The sequence below is a fragment of the Citrus clementina genome, unplaced genomic scaffold (genome assembly GCF_000493195.1).
Source record: "Citrus clementina cultivar Clemenules unplaced genomic scaffold, Citrus_clementina_v1.0 scaffold_3, whole genome shotgun sequence".
Lineage (NCBI taxonomy): Eukaryota > Viridiplantae > Streptophyta > Magnoliopsida > Sapindales > Rutaceae > Citrus > Citrus x clementina.
This window is the reverse complement of record NW_006262339.1, coordinates 49,732,162-49,748,235: the sequence shown is the minus strand read 5'-3', so window position 1 is coordinate 49,748,235 and position 16,074 is coordinate 49,732,162. Positions and strand designations below refer to the sequence as shown.

The 16,074-nt window shown below is 34.7% G+C and overlaps 4 protein-coding genes across 5 annotated transcripts; 2 read left to right on the top strand and 2 right to left on the bottom strand.

Annotated features, from left to right (window-relative positions):
• Nucleotides 1-236: 236 nt before the first annotated feature.
• Nucleotides 237-5,532, bottom strand: LOC18050206 (ATP-dependent DNA helicase 2 subunit KU80). Its single transcript, XM_024188942.1, has 13 exons — nucleotides 5,383-5,532; nucleotides 5,077-5,169; nucleotides 4,949-5,000; nucleotides 4,746-4,877; nucleotides 3,830-4,233; nucleotides 3,145-3,431; nucleotides 2,837-3,032; nucleotides 2,523-2,729; nucleotides 1,903-2,070; nucleotides 1,497-1,823; nucleotides 774-904; nucleotides 562-668; nucleotides 237-467 (listed from the first exon to the last, which is right to left on the bottom strand). The coding sequence occupies exons 1-12, from the start codon at nucleotides 5,395-5,397 to the stop codon at nucleotides 605-607; spliced, it is 2,076 nt and encodes a 691-aa protein (XP_024044710.1). The 5' UTR covers nucleotides 5,398-5,532; the 3' UTR covers nucleotides 237-467; nucleotides 562-604.
• Nucleotides 5,533-5,749: 217 nt separating this feature from the next.
• Nucleotides 5,750-7,270, top strand: LOC18050207. Its single transcript, XM_024189177.1, has 7 exons — nucleotides 5,750-5,998; nucleotides 6,096-6,152; nucleotides 6,219-6,344; nucleotides 6,458-6,524; nucleotides 6,610-6,702; nucleotides 6,796-6,909; nucleotides 6,998-7,270. The coding sequence occupies exons 1-7, from the start codon at nucleotides 5,862-5,864 to the stop codon at nucleotides 7,049-7,051; spliced, it is 648 nt and encodes a 215-aa protein (XP_024044945.1). The 5' UTR covers nucleotides 5,750-5,861; the 3' UTR covers nucleotides 7,052-7,270.
• A 154-nt stretch (nucleotides 7,271-7,424) lies between these two features.
• Nucleotides 7,425-10,273, bottom strand: LOC18049069 (proteasome subunit beta type-1). Its single transcript, XM_006445187.2, has 7 exons — nucleotides 10,053-10,273; nucleotides 9,855-9,962; nucleotides 8,840-8,921; nucleotides 8,378-8,507; nucleotides 8,144-8,286; nucleotides 7,965-8,051; nucleotides 7,425-7,795 (listed from the first exon to the last, which is right to left on the bottom strand). The coding sequence occupies exons 1-7, from the start codon at nucleotides 10,097-10,099 to the stop codon at nucleotides 7,721-7,723; spliced, it is 672 nt and encodes a 223-aa protein (XP_006445250.1). The 5' UTR covers nucleotides 10,100-10,273; the 3' UTR covers nucleotides 7,425-7,720.
• A 2,201-nt stretch (nucleotides 10,274-12,474) lies between these two features.
• LOC18049068 (protein cornichon homolog 4) lies at nucleotides 12,475-15,828 on the top strand. Of its 2 annotated transcripts, none has more exons than XM_024188744.1 (5): nucleotides 12,475-12,699; nucleotides 13,513-13,694; nucleotides 14,276-14,398; nucleotides 14,479-14,546; nucleotides 15,627-15,828. In XM_024188744.1, exons 1-4 carry the CDS (start codon nucleotides 12,628-12,630, stop codon nucleotides 14,510-14,512), a joined length of 411 nt encoding a protein of 136 aa, XP_024044512.1. In that variant the 5' UTR covers nucleotides 12,475-12,627; the 3' UTR covers nucleotides 14,513-14,546; nucleotides 15,627-15,828. The 2 variants fall into 2 exon arrangements, with proteins under 2 accessions (XP_024044512.1, XP_006445245.1); XM_006445182.2 differs by having other exon boundaries at nucleotides 12,478-12,699; nucleotides 13,507-13,694.
• The last annotated feature ends 246 nt before the right edge of the window (nucleotides 15,829-16,074 follow it).

Genomic DNA, 16,074 nt, shown 5'->3' with positions numbered 1-16,074 from the left:
AATAAGAAATAAATTAAAAAAATAGACAAACCACACACTCTAATACAACTTATCGCTTACTTTAATAATTTTAAAAAAATTTCATTGAAATTTTATTTTAATGAAGCATAAAATTCCTCGATGGAAAATTACCATATTGTTGTCACACTTTCATATATTAAAATGCAGAAATACCGTAACATCAAATGGTTTATTAGAGAAAACGGAAGAAATATATGAATGAATGATAAGGTGTTCATATTTGATTGCACGATGCGAGGGAAAATTGGGAATAGCAAACAAAAAGAGTTCCCAAAATCTGAAGTCGTTTTTCCGTACAAGGCCTCGATCGTCCAATGAATTTTTTTTTTGGGAATTTTCACATCGTCCAAAGTTTAAAAAGTTCCATACATACATGCAAGATGCCATAGTAACAGCTAATTTCATCGAGGATCTTCCCAAAAGCCGCCTTCAAGCTGAAGCAAATTCTACATAGTAGAAGCAGCAATGACATAAATCCCCAAATTTAAAAATACTGAAACGTTTTTTACATCCATGAGGTTGACAAGAATTCACATTTACCACATATAAACAAAACGAACGCAGCAAAAAGGACGACATAACTTCAGTCCTCATGTTTTGGCTGGCTTTTCACAATAAAGCTTCCGGCTTCATCATCGGTAATGTCACTGCTCAGGAGAATAAGACAAAAACATGGAATTAAATGGCTGCTGACAGGAATGAAAACTTACTGGATGAAACTAAGCAATAGAAGAAACATAGGAATATGAAACCTGTCTACAGCTTCTGACTTGGAGATCAATGAGAGCTTTTTGGACATAAGAAAATCAAAGAAAGTGCTGAAATTTCTTTTGCGGCAGATTTTGCAAACTTTTTCCAGGACATCATTAAACTGCTTTGGTTCCTGCACAATTAAGAACCTTCTGAAGTTAACCAACGACCGCTGAAAGCTATAAACAGAAGTTAAAACTTCTTCCTTTAACACGTGGGATGACATACAATATCATTGCCTTTAGTTTCTACCATGCTACCTGTGTTAAGTTCACAAGGCTATGGATGGAACTTTGTTCACCACTAAACAGTAGTAGGCATAACATGGAAAATTCATTTAGAAGTTGAAAAAGAGAGATGGAGAGAGAGAGAGAGAGAGAAAGAGAGAGAAGCGCGCGTGTGCGCGCGCGCGCATGTGTGTGTTCGAATGACACACTACTGAAATTAGTTTCAGCTTTCTGCTAGCTTCCAATAGATTAGAATGAAAACAGAAAAGCAGATCTGCTTCATAATAAAGTTAACTATAATTAGCAAGAAATGAAAAGAAGGTTAACATAAATACAGCAACACACACACTTAAACAAACATGGCCAAGAAAAGAAAGGATGTCAATAATTTCAAGAAGCATAACTAAAAGTGACTATAGACGACATATCATTAAGGCAAGAATTATCCCAAAAGGCAAAAGCAAACCACAGGAGAAAGAAAGAGACAGAGAGATATACTTGCTCGAGGATGCATCCCTTACGTAAAGCGACTAAAAGTTCCACTGCTTTAGGATAATTAATCCCTTCATTGGAGTTTTCCAGTAGGCCAAATATTTTATTTTTCATATCCTCAATTGCTTTATCAACCCAATCGGGGCAATCTCTTCTAGACATCATTGCTTCAAAATCTTGGATAGGGGTCAAATCGCCAATTTTGTCAACTGTAACTACAGGTTTGCTTTCCATGGAATTGACAGCTTGAGCATCAGATACACTGCCATCACCATTTGGCTCATCTGAGCCAGATGGTTTCTCTCGTAGGAATCGCCTAGTTGATTTCTTCAGCTGCAAGCAACATTGTATTGATACTTCAGCGCCTATGATAAGACTGGAATAATAAGGCAATTTTTAGTTTAAAAATGACCTTAGGATTCTCCTTGATTACAAATTGCCCACAAAATGCATCAATAGCAGACTGGCTTTCAGCAAGAAGTGTGGGATCAGGCTCAGTAATCTTCTTAAGACTATCATCAAGTGGAGGTGGAGCAGCATCTTGGTGCTCTGATTTCAACTCAAGATGATGATAGAAACGCTGACGATATACATTATCTGCTATTAGCTACAGATAACGCACAAGAGGCATGTTGTACAAAAAAATGACACTCCTTAAATAAATTTAAACACTTATGAAAGATTGTTGTGAATGCATGCAGTTCTCTCCGATCTTTTTTCCATGAACCAAGCATCACTTCAACAACAAATGATGCAAGGTCTATATAACACCATGATTTAAAATACTCCTTACACCTGTATTTTACTCCTGTACTTGTCTGCAGAATAAAACAGTTTATACACACAAAATAACTACATACTTATTTTAAACTCTGTGGACCATATTTCATAGTAGCACATAAATACGAAGTGGCACTCAAACAAATAACAGGATTTTAAATTTAAACCAGACTGCAGACAGGAACTCTTTCAAGGATTCACAATATAAGTTCACACGTCCAAAAAACCAAAATAACCACATATATTAAGTACCTCCAGGGCAGGATTTGGTGTCAATTCCGGCTGCAAAATTTCCCCTTTGCCAGATGGTGCAAGGTCAAGCATTTTAACCAGGTTATCTGCTGCTTCCTGCTGTTGCTCATTTGGCTGCCAAGACACAGGAAATTTGCTGAAAGAGGGGAATTGAAATTCTCGAACATCCTCAGCAAACGGGAGTACATTGAAGTAGAATGAATCAGGCTGCCCATAAAAATCAGAAAACATGGAAACTTTTACTAACGAAACTAGTGAGGATGTACAATAAAAAATTACAAAAGAACAGAGTGAAGCTGCATATTGAGACATACAATATTTATTTTTTCAGACACATTGGGGGTCAAGACACCAACAACAACACTCTGCTGTCCTTGTCTCCACACACAGCGCACAATTGCAACCTTGTTCATTTCCTTCATTGCTCTGGCTAAGGCAGAAACTGCAACTGTTGCCCTCGAATTGCCCGGTTCGGCAATAAAAAGGTTGACATCTTTCATGTAATAGTGTCTTTTATTAATGAAGAAGTCAGGGAAAAAAAAAAAAAAACATCAGCTAAAACGTTATATTTGATAAACCAAAAGCAATCAATCCCATTCTAAGTTACAGAAAATGTTTTTACCGCAATATGTTTGAAGCATCAGTAAATCCAAGAAGCTTCACACTCTTTTCTGGTTTGAACTTGACAGCCTCCCATTCAGCGGAAGATATAGGAACTACTTGAGGTCCATAGCGATAACCTTTAATTCTTTGCTCAGGGGGTACAACTTTACTAGGATCTTCAACACTTTTGTATTCGTAATCCACCTTGACTTCATGTGTGGCAAATTTATCAGTTGAAGGTGCTTTATCAGAATATTTCTTCAGGGTGGGAAACTTCTCCTCTCCCGTCTTTTTGTAAACCCATACCTACTTATAATTTACAATAAAGTGAATTGCAATATTTATTAATGAGAAAAATGAACATAAAATTAGTAACACAAACTTGTGAGAGTTACATGCAGTATAAGAAAAATAAAAACTTGTGACATTTATAGTGAAAAGAAGAATAGGAGGTTAGCTGATTAAGTTATGGACTTAGTGAAAGATAAGTCCCACATCAAATTACTGAGAGATCTAAAAGTAACTATCCAGTAACCTAGATATTAGCTTTGATTTCAAGCATCAACCTAGTAGCTTTTGCAACTTGAAATTTAGAAAAAGAAATTAATAAATGAATAAAAGACACTGACGCAGCGTGAACAAAGGAAAAACCATAACTCTTCTGAATGAAAGCATGCAACAGTTTACATTTATGAAAACCTCACCTTAATCTTCATTTTTTCGCTGAGTTCAAGGTCACCTCTGAATATTGTGACAGGAGATATATCTCGAGTTTTACGTGCACCTCGTAATGAAGTTGTACTATCAACAAACAATGTCTTTGCGCTCGATTTCTTTGAAAAAATATTCAATAGATTATCATTCTCAATTATTACTCTCATATGCGGTTCTCCACTTAAACTTGCTCGCACAACAATATTTTTCATTCTCAAGCCGAAAGCAACCATTTGTCTGGCAATGGTGCTGACTTGATCTTCTTTGGTTCCCACATCTGGATCTTTAAGAGGACATAGTGCATCTGTTATCAGACAGAGATGCTTCTTTCCTTTATATGTTTCTCCATACTTCTTTATTAGCATATCTACCCCGACAACAATTGCATCGAGAACTACTAAAGTTAAGGCACTGCACAAGTGAGAATAAGCAGCATCTGATCTAGCAATATCATTCCTCAACAGACTCAAATGAAACATATAAACAAAATAGAGAGAATATCATAATGTAACATGTGATCTTCATCAATGTTAAAAATGTAAATTTAAAGAAGAAAATATACTCCATAGAAAAGGTCCTATGCTTTTTTTGAGCATGGGGATCAAATTTGTTTACATAACATATAAGAATATTTGTAGATAGCTATATATTTACACAAGAGAGTATAAAAAAAGGTGAGCATATAATCATCTATAAACATGGCCCAAAACAGTAACAAAAAATACAGTTTCCAGAGGCCAATAAATTTCTAAAAGGTAAGTCTATGTTTGACATCAAGGAACCTTGGGATCAAAATATTGGAAAGAAAACGTATGCCAAGATGACAATCACAGCAACAATGATTTCGTGTAGTAAGCAGGGCATGAATTTTCAAAATAGAAAACAGCCTATGAAAAGAGTGGATACAATCCCCAGCACAAGTTCCTTGAGGCAGATGTTTTAAAGATTGGACAAGGTGTCCATCAACAACTTTGATATCTTGCAAAACCTTAACATGTTCATATCCACCCACTTCCTTAGTCAGCTCATTTTCAGTTTCTGGGGAATCCAAGAGAAGGTAAATAAGCAATGTTTGCTAAACAAATTACTGTGCAAAGGCTCACGCCTACCTTCAGTTCCAAATAAAATAACTCCAACTTCATGATTTTTTCCATAAATCAGCTGTATATACATAAATTGACAAGGAGTTAGAGCAGTCCTCATAAAGAAGGAATTAAAAAAGCACAAAAGATTTTACCTTCTTTTGTATGAGCCTAGAGCAGAGTTTTTCAACGTCTGGAAGAACACTGTGCATGGAAGGACTGACATCAAGTAACAATAACAATGCTTCCTGTTCTTGGACGTGTATCCAAAAAATGGGGATAAATTTTAGGAGTCAAAAAGAATTTCACCAATATGAAACCATAAAAATCACAAAACAATGCTTCCTGTTTAACATTTCAATCAGTTTACAGTAAAACCCTAAAACCTAGCATATTTGCATAATAAAATTAGAAATATTAGAAAGAAAATGAAGAAAATCAAGATACGAGTGAAACTGTACCCTGGTTCGAGCCATTAAAGAGTAGACTGATTGTGTGCTGAAAGAAATAAAGCTTGTCACGGAAGCTGTCACCGAGGCTGTGATTGTGACTGATGAAAAGGAGGAATGGGATTCAGACGGTTTTAAAAAATAAACATAAAAAAAAAAGCGAAAATGTTATTTATTCTCCCGCCTCGGCTTGAGAAGTTTGTAAAATTATAAAATGGCCACAGAACTTGGAAGTGTTTTTATTTGACCACCAAGTATCGACATACCATCGCCGTAATTAATTGCGAAAGTAAGGGTAAAAGAAGAAAGAGCTGGCTCATTTTTCATGTTTTAATTTTTATGGTTGTCAAAAGTCAAAACGCGGCGCCAAATTCTGAGAATATGCGCATGCGCTGGTCTCTTCTCTCTTCCCTCGTCCAGAATCCGGATGAGCCCATAAAAGGCTCGAGAGTAGAGTGCGTCACAAAATAGTTGGGCTTCGACAGATAAAAATGGCTTTAATGGCGAGTTCTAACGGATACTGCTACTATAACTACAAGAAGAAGTACAACAAACGCTACAACTGTTCCACTGTTCCCCGTATTACCCTTTCTCAGTCTCAGGAGCCCAGAGACCAAACCAGTCGAAGGTAAGTACACAGCAGACTCTTTCTAAACTAATTTCTATGGTTTATGTGTAACGCAAATTGAATTTCTTAGGCAAATTATTATTTTGTTAATTTGAAGGGAAATAATACTGAGGAGCAGTGAAGTAGCAGTAATCGGGGCCATTTTCAATCTCAGGTACAAACTTTACTTGTCTAGTGTCTCCAAATTCGGAAGTTGAATTCAGTACGGTTTTGTGTGCAGCGGAAAAAAGCCCGAGTACTTGGGAGTTCAGAAAAATCAACAAGCATTGGCACTGTGCCCAGCTACCAAGAACTGTATTTCTACTGCTGAGAATATCAGTGATCTCACTCACTATGCACCTCCTTGGTAAAGCCAACCTTTCCCCCACTTTTCTTCCTAAATTTTTATTGTGGAGGGTGTGGCCAATGGTCAATAGTGAAGCACGTGAAAAAGGTTTGCGTTTTTTTTTTTTTTTTCAGGAACTACAATCGTGGTAGGAAAAAGCCTGTTAGCAGAGAAGTTGCAATGGAAGAGCTCCTTCAAGTGGTAAATTATGAAACATTTCCTAGCAATCCTATCCATCAAGTCAATTGGCTGACACCAATAATAATGATGCATGTGTATCGTGCAGATTAAATCAACAAAACCAGACAGATTTACCCCACGCCTTGTGGAAAAGAAAGATGATTATGTGCATGTGGAGTATGAAAGCCCAGTCCTGGGGGTAGGTTTAGCTCATCATACATTTGTGCAACTCTTTTTTCACCAAGCCTAGTGGTATAGAATGGCTGACTGAGTGAATATCTGTCTTCAATAGCTTGTGGATGATGTTGAGTTCTGGTTTCCTCCTGAGAGAGATTCCATTGTTGAATATAGATCTGCTTCGCGTCTCGGAAACTTTGATTTTGATGCCAATAGAAAGAGAATCAAGGTAAAGCTTTTTTACATAATCTCACATTACCGTCTTTGCAGTAAGCAAACTCATCTAACTATTAACTGATGCCTGATATTCATTGCAGGCACTGCGATTAGCATTAGAGAAGAAAGGATGGGCTTCTGTAGACTCCTTTTGAGGGGCATATTCAACGAATTTTATCAAGATTAGGACAAATGGTATACATTTCAATCAGGGTTAGAGAAAGAGTGCAAAGGATTGACCTGTTCCAATACAGATTCTCTACTCTGCTAAAATCAAAATGTTTATTCACAAGAAAATGTGCACAATAGAATAGGAAGTACAATTTGACATACGTATTCAGATCAGGGAGATATGAAATGGACGATTTACCTCATTGTTCAACATTTATGAAAGATGTTATTCTCAAATAGCATCCTGTTACCAGGAAAGAGCCATCAAGTTTCATCAACTATAAAACTCATAAAATTATGGCCATATCACTTGCCTGAAACTTGCAATCCTTAACTGAAACTGGAGCGCTGCTATCATTTGTTGAAATACAGAGCAAATATAACATCAAAATATAGATGCACACCAGATGTAATTTGAATACCAAATATACAATTTATCCTCAACGACAATAACACCAGATCTAATGTTAGAGTAGAAGAAACTAATCTCTCCTATTGGCATCATCACCGCAACATATCCACTAGCAAGGAAAGACATATCAAACTGGATTCATATCAAAATGTGAAACCATGACAACATAAGAACACTGAAATTTTGCTCATGGCAGCTCCACCCACTTCAGCTTGACGAGCGTGGCATGATGCCAAAGAGATTAATCCTTCCTCAGTTCCATGTATTCACGATGAATACCACCTTTGTTTAGGACAACAATTTCAAGTTTGTCTCCCTGTTAAAAACATTGAAGGACATGTTAGAAAAAGAAAAAAAATGGACTTTATGTACAAGGAATTGAGTCGTGTACCATGAACAAGAACTTAGTTTCACCATAGTTGCATTTTCACAGTAACAAAAAAGCCATCACATAAAGCAGAAAAAGAGAGGGGGGGGGAACTTGCCGTGTATATGTCTCTCTCAGTTGCTGATGCAAAACAAGTTTTGACCAAATCAACTGCTTCAGCCTCTGAAAGAGGAGTAACAGCATCCTGCAGAGAGCACAAATTTTCAATCAGAAACATATTAGAATAAAAGCACTGAAGCATCATACATGATGTTAAATATCTGAACTCAAGCCTACCTGGGCAGGCAGTAGGAGAGGACTGGGAGACTTTAGTTGGTTATCCAGGAATGGCATGATGAGCGTGGACCCAGAACCTTGGGAGCTATATCCAACCCTCTCATAGGAACCAACAGCATCATATGTGTAGACACAACCCTTCCCTGAAGTGGAACAAGAACAAAAAATTGACAATAACTAAGAAAGGAAAAAAAAAACTTAAAAGCTGGCAATGGGAGTTTGAAAAATCTTTACCTTCATTGTCAAGCCCACCCAAGACATTAAATGAATAGTAAGGAAAGAAACGCTTGTAGTACAGGGTGTTGGAGAGTAGTTGAGCCATTCCAGGGCAGCTCATTTGCTTGTTGTGCTGATGCTGATAGATCTGTTTTTGAACAATGCACAGAAAACAAGATTAGAGGCATTATGCCAGCATACCAATGCAAAAGAGAAGAAAGGGGGGAAAAAATCAAAATAGCTTCCTTCCCATAAAACAAAACACCTGCTCCCTTTGTTTTAGAGTTGGCATATTTAAAGAATTTTTTCCTTCTTCGAATCGGCATATTTAAGAGATTTAAACCACAGATACTATGTCTGTAACAAGTTCACATGCAAGATAGTAACATTTACCCACAAACATGACTACTCAACAAAGTGCTTCTACTGAAGAAAATTAGAAAAAGAACACCACTCAGCCAGACGTTTTCGGAACCTTACCAAGTGCCTTGCTGCCAAGAGTTTTTGTAAGGCTTTCACATCAGCTTGAAAACCAGAAGAGGCCATAACACATTTGTCTGCCCTGCAAGAGGTTAAAATATAAAAGAAAGAACCCATTATTCAGACTTAGATGAAAATGTTTTGCCAACAACCTCTCGCCAACCGTAAAGTTTCCAACAACATGAGAAACAAAAGAATAAGGGATGCCAACCCTAAGTCAACAAACACAGTGCAGCACGAGAGCCAAACATTATAAGCAAAATAAAGGTTGAATACATGAAATAAATAAATTTCCTTCTTTTAGCTCCCATATGAGTTTTGAAGCAACTAGCAGTTTGATGACCTAGGGAAGAATTGATTTGTCTGCTTTGACTTGTGCTTTGGCTTCCTAGAAAATCAAAATGTTGTTCAATTGCAGTTTTCCTCTCATACCTAAAAGCCTAGGATCGGTATCCAATAGTCTACTCATAATACAAGCCAAGGAATTATGGAAACTCCACATTGCAATTAGTCTATAAGCCAAAACACAAGTCAAAGTGAACACATCAATTCTTCACCAGGTCATCAAACTGCTGGATTACTTCAAACGTGGAACAGACATCCAACATCTGCCAGAAGCCATACCCTCTAAACTCACAGCCTATAATATTTGAATTTATAGAATGCAGTCCATCTCATAGCTCAATATATTGAATCTAAAACTACCTCACAAATTAAGAATCATATGCCTGAGATAATGTGCCTCTGAGTTATTTATCCACGATATGATTCTTTGATGAAATTGACTATATAATTATCAAAAATGCAGATTTCAATAATTTCCCACATCTTTTGCATATATAATCCTAAAAACTGGGCCAAGGCAGGCATCGGTAAAACCCTAATAACTGAAGCTCGAAGCAAAATTTTAGCAAACTCGACCTTAATCACTAATAAGACTGAATGCATATAAGACACGAAAACAAGATGAAATTAATAAAACGAACGAAAGAGATATTGATGAAGGCGCGCTTACAGTTTACAGATTTTGGAGTAATCGCGAGTGAGGATACTGTAACCGGTTGACATTCGAGTGTCGGCAGCGATTACACAGTAATCAGCACCAGCAATCGCAACACAAGTTCTGCAAAACGCATAAACAATATGATCGGACAAGTTTTAAACCTAGATGTATATGTAGATGTATATGTAAATGCATGAACAAAGACGCTACCCTCCATTGTTGTCGTATGGAGACCATGCAGGATGCTGCTTCGTCATGATGAATTGTGATCAATTAGGGTTTGAAATTTGGATAATATGAATTTGGGTTCGTTTTCAGTGTTTTAGATCTAAGAGTGGCTTTGAGAACAAGAAACGAGAGCTGTAAACTAACGTAGTTTTTGGGTGAGAGTATGATAGTAAGTTTCTATTTGAGGCTCTGTTGGACATAGTTTTTCGATAGGCTTTATTTAACTAAAAATTTTGTTAGTAAAATTTTTATAAATAGAAATTTTATTTAAAAATTTTAAATTATTTAATTATTAATAAAAAATTTTATTTAAACACTTGTAACCATTAAATAAATCATATCAAACAAACACTTAATCACTTGAAGAATTGAAGAATGACTTTGAGAAAAATTTTATGTTGCACGTGATTGGAATATATTAAATTAAATTATATTGTATTGAACTGGACTTAGTACATCAGATTAAATTATATTATATTGCAATAGACTAATAATATTTATTAGGAGAGGACTACCTTATAATTGCTGTAAAGTATATTCTCTCACATAAACACTACTTGATACTATTAATATTGTTCATGTGAAAGGACTTCTACCCCACAACAGCTATAAAGTAGCAGTCTCCTATTTATTATTGTCTCATATCTTATGTAATATAAGTTTAGATTCGACTAATTGAACATAAGTTTGGATGGAGATAAGAAAATTTTCCCACAAAAGATTGCATCTTATCTTTTTATTTACAACTTGAATTCAAGTAACCGTGGGTTCAAAATATATTCATAGCTAGTTGATTTGCACACTGGAGGCATTAAAAAAAAATGTAAAAAAGAAGGTAGGAAGATGAGTAAAAGTTGGAATTATTTATTTGAGTTTCTTATCTTTCCTAATATTTGAACTCAAATAACCAAATAAAAAACTACATGAAAACCACCGCTGAGGACAACTCAAGTAAATTGAATTAATATAGAAGAAAATAAAATATACTAATATTAACAATTAAAAGATTTTAAAATTATTCTATATATTTTAATGAATGAATAAATAAATATTTTATGTAACTTTTATGCGTGACATATCAGTATAATATCCATCACACAGATTATATGAGGTAAAAATTATTTAACATGTATGATTTGCTGCTTATTTATTCATTATCATAGATAGTTTGTCGTTGAATATTTAGTCCGGAATAAAATACATATGACATGTCTTTAATAAATTCATCATATGGATGACCTGACATATAATTTATGGGAATTGTATGATTTGTCGTATAAAGCTTCTACACATAAATGACATGTTGTAAAACTATTTATTTAAGTTCAATTATTATTTATTGATAAAAAAAATTTATGCTATCAATGAAAATAAAATTATTTTTATTTACTATTTACTATTTAAATTATTAGCTAAATAACAAAAATAACTGAATATCTAAATTTTATTTCAAATTGATATCATAATTTAATTATAACATATTTTGTTATCCTATATATCCCTATATGATAAAAGTTTTTGTCTATATCTTTCTTATTGAAGTGTGGATCATTTCATTTATAGAAAATTTTCAAAATTTCCCCCCTAAATATTGGTAAGAAACACTTACACCCAAATTCAAATGGGCTATGACACATGTTCCTTCAAATTTAGAAATGTGACCCTTTTACATTAACATCAGTTGATATATTATGTTAAATTACAGTAAAAAAAAATTCATAAACACCTCTAGTTAATTAAAGTTATTTTACAAACCCTTAATATCTATTGAATTGAAATATTCTTTGTGTGATAAGACAATTTTTTTGTTATTTAGAATTTTGGTGAAACATAAGGTATTTGTATATTGGATTTTCTTATAAAATGAAAACACCATATATTTTTATTTTAATTGGCGGCAATTTATGTTTTTATTAATTAACGGTAATTAATTTTTTTCCCCAGTTGGCAACAATTAAGATTTTTCTCTATTAGCCAGAATTAGGTTGTGCTTAGTTTTTTTTAAAAAATATATTTGCAGCTAATTACAAATGTATTCTTAGAATTTTTTTTTTTCTCAGATATCAAAAAAGTTATGTTGTAGAGTCTTATTAATGAGTTTGAGTTGGCACCACATGATTATTTGCTTAATAATTATATCATAACTAAGTAAACGGGTCAAAATTTTAAATTCTAACCTGACATTAAAAAAATTAAATTGACCTAAATCTAATTTATTTAATAATCATATTAAATTTAACAATCTAAATTTATTTATTCATTTCATATTCGGTTCGAGTGAATGGATGTTATCAAATTTTACTAACTCTAACTGGTAGTACCACTCAAAGAAAAATGACAGATGGCCACAAATAATCGACCCAATCTAACTCACAGATATTTAATGTCAAAAATAATCCCTAAACGACATAAATAAATAAATGAATAAATAACCACAGTCGAGGAAGACGAACGCACATTATCGCAGCGTATGTAATGTATATATTTCATTAGAAGCAGCAGGTGTGGCAAAATAACAAAGCCTGAGCAGAGATTCAGAGTGAAGCAAGGAGAGGCCATGGAAGATCTACTTGGCTGGTTCTTGGTCTTCATCTTCCTTATATCTCTGCTTGGCATTCTCAGTTACCAGGTCATTTCTCTATTCTCTTCTATTTCTCCACTAAACAATTTTGTTTTCGCATATATATTACAAGGACAATACTAGCTCAAGCTCCTACTTCTAGAACTCAAGTTACAAAAACCTAGATGCTTGCACCAACTAATTTTACCAAAATGGCCATCGATCGTCACCAACTGCTAATTTACCGCTCTTCTTTCTTTCTTTCTTTCTCCAGAATATCAGCCACTAATTTTCTGTAATTCGAACTTTATATTTGTCGATGATTTGCTACCGCGTGTACATAACCAGCATCGTCGTTCCGGCATGCAATAGAAACTTTGTTGTTTTACTGAAGTCAATTTCCTAGAATTTAATAAGCTTTGTAAATTCCTTAAATTAGAGAGAATTTGTTGAAATATGCAATTTAATTTGTACAAGCTGGTTTTCAAAAATGAAAAATAAATATAAATATGAATTCGGTAATCTCTGACGATTTTTTATCTTTGTTTTTATTTGTTTCCTTTATACCTGGCCTGCTGCTAATCACCAGCATCGTGTTCTGGCGTGCGGCAGATACTTTGTTGTTTTACTGAATTTTTTTTAAAATTTAATAAGACTTTGTAAATTCATTAAATTCGAGGGACTTGATTGAAATATGCCATATAGTTTATATAATCTTTTCTTTCTTAATTTTTATTTTATTTTATTCGGTAATCTATGATAATATATATGGGAGCCGTTTAATGTATTAATTTAATTTTGACCTAGTACAAACCAGAAGGCATATTTATTCAGAGCAGTTATTAATGGCAGTGATCTCACATTCTGATGGTTTAGTTGCAGTTGATGTACTTGACTGACCTCGAGGGTGACTACATTAACCCGTATGATTCGGCTGCTCAGATAAACATGCTAGTATTCCCGGAGTTTTTTACTCAAGGAACCTTATGCATCCTCTTTCTTATAACAGAGCATTGGTTTATGTTCCTTTTGAGTCTACCGTACCTGTACTTCAATGTCAGATTGTAAGTTTCTTTTTGCACTAATTTTTTGCGTCAATGTTTTGCTGGACATCATATTTTGCTGCTGTTACTGGTTCATGATTGGCGTGGACCTCCTGTGCAAAAACTTTGCATTTTCAATAGGTAAAAGAGATGAAAGAATTTGGAGAAGGGCCAGAAAATTTGCTTATTTAGCATCTACAGACACTAGGAGGAAAAAGTGTGGGGAAAAATTCATTGACCATATTTAGGCCAGGGGTGGATTTATAGTAGTTGTACTTGTACTGGTTTTAAACTCTTTAACAGTTTGAGACACAGAGATAATAATCGGGCGGCAATTATGTAATGTTTGTTTCATGTTGCTGTCATATTGAAAGCAAAATGAAGTATAGGAAATGACTTTAGGACGCAATGAAACACAAACCGGTTTTATTGTGAACCTAAAAACGCACAATCTTATAATTCATTTCCAATATGATTATGGAAGATTTTCTTTAGATGGAAGTGATATGACTTGAATGGATAAGCATTTTTCTTATTCACTGAAGCTCTATGTTTCTGACCTGTAGTGCATGTCTAATGTGATTTATAATTCCATAATCTAGGTATACGAGGAGACAGCACTTGGTGGATGTAACTGAGATCTATAGCCAGCTGACCTGGGAAAAGCATCTAAGGCTTTATAAGCTTTGCTATCTTATAATCCTCCTCGTCCTTTGTATATTCTGGTATTGTGGCAGCAGATGTTTTGATACCCTTCATGAATCACTCTTTGGACTTTGTGAAGTAACTTTCAAATATGTTATAGGTTACTTTGGACTGTTGGAAGAGATAAGCATTGACCAGGCATCAGTGCTCCCTACAAGTTTGCTCACAGTAAGTATATTTAGATTGCTCTTTTATTTGCCAGTGTTCGAGCACTATAATGAAGATGTATTGTTTTATGTCATTTTCAAAATTTTTCTGTCTACTAGCATGCAGAAACCCGTCCATTCATTGGATTGATTAATAAAAGAATAGTCAGTCTTCATTTCATAACAGTAGTACGTTAATGCATAATTGAGTGCATCACTATGTTTATTGGTAAATGTCAAAGGCACTTACGAACCAGGACATAGAATATGGAGCAATCGGATAAAGGCTAATTAGAGTTGGTGAAATGTGTTCAAAGTGTTTGGATGAGTATACTGAATCCGGTGAATGGTTTAAGTCACTCTGTGTTGATACTAGTGATGGATGAGGCAGTTGAAATGGTGGCAGCATTATGAGATAATGATGTTCTGTGAGGATGTTGAATTATCTGAAAATGGAGTTGAAGAGGTGGCCACTGTTCAGATGGCATTTTTGGGGGGACAGTTGCAGGAGCATATCCTGATTCTTTATGGGCAGGGTCTTTATGCTGGCCATCTGAGATGCTCAAAGTATATGGGATAATTAGTATGCATGCACAAAGATATTATACACTTAAATCGGTTCTCGGGGAATAAATATTGTTGTTGACTGAAGTTGGAATGGCAGTACTGGTTGGCTCAGCTGTAGATTTTTGATAAGCTATTTAATGCCAGTTTTCTTGTTAATCAAAATTAACTTGTATTGCTCTAGTCTGCAGGTTAATCTGAAACTATATGGTGCATCAGAGATTGTCACGTTATTGAGTCTCATCATTTGCAAATTGTACTCTTCTTTTTTCCCTGAATTTAGAGGCAATCAGAATCTTGCTGATAGAATAAATATAGCACCATCTTTAAATCTTTGTATCTTTACACAAGCCTATTTATACAAAATGGTGAAGTGCATGCAAACCCGTACTGGCTCCTGTGATCATACTAGAAACAATCAGAATAGTAATGAAGGCAATCAGAAACAAACAAGTTTCTCAATATTTATGCATTAAAAATGGAATCATATCATAGCTGAAGGTCTTTTCCTGCTGTTGCTGATTGCCATTTTTTCCAGGTTTTTCTTGTGGGAGTGCTGAGATTCTAACCGTGGGGACCGGAATTTGGGGGATTTTGCAAATTTAATCAATAGTCAATTCAAGTTGCATCGCTGTATCATAGTGTTGGTAGAATCATTTATACACTCTTTCTGAGTAGCTCATGTTAATATATTTGCTATTCAGTGTTTACTGATGAGTAGTTTACTTGTTCCTTTCAAATTCTTGTGCCGTGGAGTTTAATGATCTAAAAAGTACATTTCCATTATGGGTAATTTTTAAAAACCTCCCCTGAGGTTTGGGCTTGTTGCAAGTAGATTGCGAGAATTTGTTTATTTGTAAAAAATCTCCTACCGTCAGTTAACTTTAACATTGACCGTTAGTTGACTGTGCAAAAACAATATTACTCTTAACAACAGTTTGTAGATGGAAATAACTAAAAAAAAATTAAAATTGACCGTTAGTTTA

Bases quoted from the DNA above. Each gene is read 5' to 3' on its own strand.
- LOC18050206 (XM_024188942.1), bottom strand. The intron at 905-1,496 runs GTATATCTCTCT...TTAATTGTGCAG, and splicing joins AGGGATGCATCCTCGAGCAA to GAACCAAAGCAGTTTAATGA. The intron at 669-773 runs GTTTCATATTCC...TCTCCTGAGCAG, and splicing joins AAGTCAGAAGCTGTAGACAG to TGACATTACCGATGATGAAG.
- LOC18050207 (XM_024189177.1), top strand. From the start codon at position 5,862: ATGGCTTTAATGGCGAGTTCTAACGGATACTGCTACTATAACTACAAG. The intron at 5,999-6,095 runs GTAAGTACACAG...GTTAATTTGAAG, and splicing joins AGAGACCAAACCAGTCGAAG to GGAAATAATACTGAGGAGCA. The intron at 6,153-6,218 runs GTACAAACTTTA...TTTTGTGTGCAG, and splicing joins GGGGCCATTTTCAATCTCAG to CGGAAAAAAGCCCGAGTACT.
- LOC18049069 (XM_006445187.2), bottom strand. From the start codon at position 10,099: ATGACGAAGCAGCATCCTGCATGGTCTCCATACGACAACAATGGAGG. The intron at 8,287-8,377 runs GTAAAGATTTTT...GTTCCACTTCAG, and splicing joins GGGTGGGCTTGACAATGAAG to GGAAGGGTTGTGTCTACACA. The intron at 7,796-7,964 runs GCAAGTTCCCCC...TGTTTTTAACAG, and splicing joins CTGAGAGAGACATATACACG to GGAGACAAACTTGAAATTGT.
- LOC18049068 (XM_006445182.2), top strand. From the start codon at position 12,628: ATGGAAGATCTACTTGGCTGGTTCTTGGTCTTCATCTTCCTTATATCT. The intron at 12,700-13,506 runs GTCATTTCTCTA...CTGATGGTTTAG, and splicing joins TTGGCATTCTCAGTTACCAG to TTGCAGTTGATGTACTTGAC. The intron at 13,695-14,275 runs GTAAGTTTCTTT...TCCATAATCTAG, and splicing joins CTGTACTTCAATGTCAGATT to GTATACGAGGAGACAGCACT.